The following is a 5555-nucleotide window of genomic DNA, read 5'->3' on the forward strand; positions in this document are numbered from 1 at the left end:
AGGACATTTACAAAATATCTTCATGGAACATGATCTTTACTTAATATCCTAATGATTTTTGGCATAAAAGAAAACTGTATAATTTTGACCCATACAATGTATTGTTGGCTATTGCTACAAATATACCCCAGCGACTTAACACTGCTTTTGTGCTCCAGGGTCACATATTATCTTAAAAACAGATTTGAAGTACACTACAAGTGCACATATAATTTGATTCATCGCACTGTTTTTTCACAGGAGAAGTATCATAATATTAGAAGATCCAAGATATAGTGCTGGCCTCATATGAACAGAAAATCCTGCTAAGCGCTGTCTTGTGTGTTTCGCTGAAGAACGTGGCTCAGGCAGTGCATTATGGGTCTGGTGGTCATGAGGAGCGAGTGAGTGAAGGTTCATTGGTGTTAGTGGCTCACGCTGTCAGTTGTTCGGTTGGTGACTTACAGACGCTGCTGCAGACGGACAGACAGTACTCCTCCGACTCAAAGTTATTGCGGTTTCCTCCGCAGCCGCCGTAGATGAAGGGAGCGCAGCGGCCCTCCTCACGCACAAAATACCAGCGGGCCAACATGGCCCTGCAGGGGCCCGTCTCTGCGCTCGCAAAACACACCTCTGACGACACACACACACACATGTGAAGTAGGGGTGTGCGATATATATCGTCTGCGATAATATCGTAAAATTTATAACAGCTAAGGGGGTTTTCTCTGTTTCGCGTCATACCTAACAACGCTCCTTAGCTGTTATAAAATCACTGTAAACCACGGCTTCACGGGGATTATTGCTTTATTAAAAGGTAAAAATTAATTTAAACTTATTGGAAAAGATTCATTTCTATCAGCGTGAACTGACCAAAGCACAGAATATGAACTTATTGGAAAAGATTCATTTCTATCAGCGTGAACTGACCAAAGCACAGAATATGAAGAATATCAAAACATTTAGGAGTCAGCTGTCCACGGTAGTCCTTAAGATACCAGCACAATAACACACTAAGCAAAATATCATCTAATTATCGTTATTGATAAAATACCAGAAAATATTGAGATTTTTTGTCAATATCGCACACCCCTAACGTGAAGAGCTGCGTCTGATGATGATGATGATGAGCGAACGCTCAACGTGATTGGCTGACGCTCACCTCGCACCACCTCCTCCACCGACTCCGTCGTCGTGGTGGTTGTCATGGCGACGCTGATGCTCTGGCGCTGCTCCTCATCCTCATCCACATCCTCGTCTCCGTCTCTATCTCCATCTTGGTCGTTGTCCAGAAGCTCCTCTTCCTCGTACTGCTTTATTATTACTATGTATGCAATTATTATTGTAATACATTTATTATCATTATTATTTTCCTATTGTTGAATTATTATTAATAATAAAAGAAATTATTAATTCATCAAAATAAACTATAATAAACAACTGAACATCATTATAAGATTAATAATCTTTTTTTAGTACAGTATTAATTCTATGAAGGCCTGCCATGACTCTGATTACATCTGTTAATAGTTGTGAAAAGTATGCTTATATGTTTAATTAGAATAATTATTCTGTAGATTTGTCTATAATCATGTGTGATGTATACTTTAAAATGAATTAATTTGTTATATATTTTTTTATTTGTTTATTTTTATATATATTATTTCATTTCTTTTGAACAATTTTATTTTAGTAGCATTGAGATACTTATTTCATATAAAAAAAAAATTATTTTATATTTTCATGTAAATTTTTAAAGTTTTAATCATTTTTTGTGTGTAATGTGTATATAGTTTTCATTCATTTTTATTTCAGTTTTAGCTTTAGTTATTTAAGAACATCAAGCTAAACTAAATTAAAATGAGAAATTTTGCCTTGGCAACTAGCTGAAATAAAATAAGTTTAAAGTTTTTTATATTTTATTTTATTTTAGTTTATGTTTAATTTTACTTCATATTAGTTAATGTTTAATTTATTTCAAGTAATTCTTTTTTATGGTTTTAGTTTAACTATAATAGCCCTGCTTTGTACTCATTTCTTCATCAGACAATACATACAAACATCACTCTGTGAACTAAATGTGGAAGATTTAGCCAGAATAGCTTATTTTTCTGACTATAATCACGGCTGTCATGAGTCCTGGGCTCAGTGATGAGCTCCTCTATGGTCTACACAGACGAGATACTTATATATGATCACTATATTTTAGGATTTCTAATGAGGCACAGAATAAAACACCCCCCCAAAAAATCTCTTTCAGCCAATAGAATCATCGAGGGGTCAAAGTCTTAAAGTCAAACACACACCGCATCCGGTGTCAAACACATCAGACCATTGCAAATGTGTTGTGTGGGTTATTTAAATTAAATTGTGTTCTATTTTACACACACACACACACACACACACACACACACACACACGCACACGCACACGCACACGCACACGCACACGCACACGCACACGCACACGCACACGCACACGCACACGCACACGCACACGCACACGCACACGCACACGCACACGCACACGCACACGCACACGCACACGCACACGCACACGCACACGCACACGCACACGCACACGCACACGCACACGCACACGCACACGCACACGCACACGCACACGCACACGCACACGCACACGCACACGCACACGCACACGCACACGCACACGCACACGCACACGCACACGCACACGCACACGCACACGCACACGCACACGCACACGCACACGCACACGCACACGCACACGCACACGCACACGCACACGCACACACACACACACACCTGTTGTCGCTGTAGTCGTTCTCGGCTCCTCCCCACCACACGTCTGAATCGTCGTCCTCCGCGGCTGCGCTGTCCGACTTCTCCACTTCTGCAGGGCAGCAGACGAACTCGACGCCACGGAAACGGTCGATACCGCATGGCAACAGCATCCCGTAGTCATGGAGATTCATGCTGCGGTCACCGCAGGACTGTGGAGAGACGAGAGCGTGTGATTGGACGGAGACATTTATTGACAGGAGGAACTTCAATATCAAACAGCAGACAGACAAAATGAAACCAGTCAAAATAAATCAATACAGCGATCCATTTATATTCATTTGTGTGACATGTATGATAATATATTGATGATAAACAGTTCCATACTACCTTACAAGTAAGTAAATATAAAATGGAATATTTACAGATTTCCTGTAAACATATCAGTGTTATTTTAGTATCACTGAGATACTTTTTTAGTTTTTGTAAATATTTTGAATTATATTTTATTTTTATATTTGCTGCTTTCACATTAATTTTAGTTAAAGTTTTAGTAATTTTGTCATTTTTATTAGAATTTGTTGCTTTTACATATGCCTATATAAGTTTTATTCATTTCTATTTCAGTTTTAGCTCTAGTTATTTTAGTACTTCAAGTTAACTAAAAGAAAATGACAAATGTTGCCTTGTCAGCTACATATATAGATGTGAATTTATTGTAAATTTATAATAATTCAACTAGCTGAAAAAAATGTCATTAAAAATAAGTTTTAGTTTTAGCTGTAACTATAATAACCTTGAAACATGTCCAGCACACATCAAATTAATTTGATAAGATTTTTTTTTTTTATGAAATGAATACTTTTATCCAGTAAGGACGCATTAAATTAATCAAAAGTGACAGTAAAGACGTTTATAATTTCACAAAAGATTTCTATTTCAAATAAATGCTGTTCTTCTGAACTTTCTATTCATCTGTGAATCCTGAAAAATAAAATGCATCACGGTTTCCACAAAAATATTGTGCAGCACAACTGTGTTCAACATTGATAATAATCAGAAATGTTTCTCGAGCAGCAAATCAGCATATTAGAATGATTTCTGAAGATCATGTGACACTGAAGACTGCAGTAATGATGCTGAAAATACAGCTGCGCATCACAGAAATAATGATTTTCTCAATATTTAGATTTTTTTGCACCCTCAGATTCCAGATTTTCAAATAGTTGTATCTCGGCCAAATATTGTCCTATCCTAACAAAGATTATTTATTCAGCTTTCAGATGATGCATAAATCTCAATTTTGAATTCTCAAAATTGACCCTTATGACTGGTTTTGTGGTCCAGGATCACATATCACATTTTGCTGTATTTTTGTTGTGTGTGTTTCTGACCTCTTTGGCGACGGTGTGCCAGTGCAGGTGGCTCTCACACATGTCCATGCGCTCCTGGTGCAGGAACTTACACTTATCAGGAACCAGCAGAGCGTCGCTCACGAACTCCCCGACTGACACAGAGAGAGAGAAACATGATGAGCACACACAGCAGGTGAAGGAGCGACACGCGGCGGGTGAAGAGACTCACGCACCCAGGCAGCGATACGGCACCACGATGTGCGTGTGACTGCGGCACTGCTTCTGGCTCTTCTTACACCAGTCCCAGATACTGACGGGCTGATTGGCCTCCACCACGTTTGTGATCTGAAGCTCTGGATACACCTGAACATCACAGACACATGATAAGCTCTTTCAGTGTAATTGAAACTTGCTACTGCCAATACATCCACAACATGCTGCTGTGAGCATGTAAGAAATACTGCTGCTGCACATATAACACACATGAAATAACCCCCATATAGCGTACATGAATCACCTCATAGCAGATCTATACAGGTGGAGCTGGGGAAGGTGGAGGGTTTCTGAAGCAAGCTGCAACTGCTACGGCAAGCACTAGTCATATATTTGAATATTGAGCAGCGAGCTCATTGGCTACTGATACAGGAGAGAACCAATCAGTTGTGCCATGTGATAATGATGTCATTAGGTCAGACTGAGTTAGACCTATCGGACTGCGCCATCTAGAGTTTCATGCCAGATCTCTGTATTCATATTTCCAGATGAACACTTACTGGACTGAAGCAGCTCGGCTTTACTTGATTTTTAAATGTAATCTGATCGGATTTTGGCCATCAGATTGGATCAAATCTTGAAAATGGGTTGTTCAAAAAAAAGAAGAAAAAAAAGGATTCTGTATTCGGATTAGATCACAAAATCCAATCTTGGCTTTGATCAGGATTAAATCCTCGGTTTGTGTTGTTCAGAACGTTTTAGTAAGATCGGGATACTTTTGATCAAAAAAAAAAAACGGGATTATTCTGATCCCAGCAGAAGAGTGGATTTCAGGAAAAAAAATGTAATAAAACTTATTACAAATACAACATTTGTAACATGTAATATATCCCCAAATCCCCAAACAGCTGTCGATATCAAACTAAAATATTATACTTAATTTAAAGTAGTGCTGTCAAACAATTAATCGCGATTAATCGCATCCAAAATAAAAGTTTTTGTTTACATAATATATGTGTGTGTACTGTGTTTATTTATTATGTATATATAAATACACACACATTAAGTATATATTTTGAAAATATTTACATTTATATATTTATATTATTATATTCTATATAAATATATTTAATATATAAACATAACATATTTTTCTTAAATATATTCATGCATGTGTTTGTATTTATATATACCTAATAAATATACACAGTACACACATATATTATGTAAACAAAAACTTTTATTT

At 37.6% G+C, this 5555-nt stretch overlaps 1 protein-coding gene across 1 annotated transcript in view; it reads right to left on the reverse strand.

Annotated features, from left to right (window-relative positions):
* Window positions 1-5555, reverse strand: part of LOC107751095 (amyloid beta A4 protein-like) — a 29899-nt gene that overhangs the window by 15014 nt on the left and 9330 nt on the right. Inside the window, exons 3-7 of the mRNA XM_016566697.1 lie at window positions 4330-4459; window positions 4136-4248; window positions 2734-2953; window positions 1142-1303; window positions 445-612 (exon numbers count right to left, since the gene is read on the reverse strand). Of these exons, the coding sequence (XP_016422183.1) occupies window positions 445-612; window positions 1142-1303; window positions 2734-2953; window positions 4136-4248; window positions 4330-4459 (793 nt within the window). The remainder of the gene's footprint in view (window positions 1-444; window positions 613-1141; window positions 1304-2733; window positions 2954-4135; window positions 4249-4329; window positions 4460-5555) is intronic.

Source organism: Sinocyclocheilus rhinocerous, unplaced genomic scaffold (assembly GCF_001515625.1).
Source record: "Sinocyclocheilus rhinocerous isolate Xijiao unplaced genomic scaffold, SAMN03320098_v1.1 scaffold632, whole genome shotgun sequence".
Classification (NCBI taxonomy): domain Eukaryota; kingdom Metazoa; phylum Chordata; class Actinopteri; order Cypriniformes; family Cyprinidae; genus Sinocyclocheilus; species Sinocyclocheilus rhinocerous.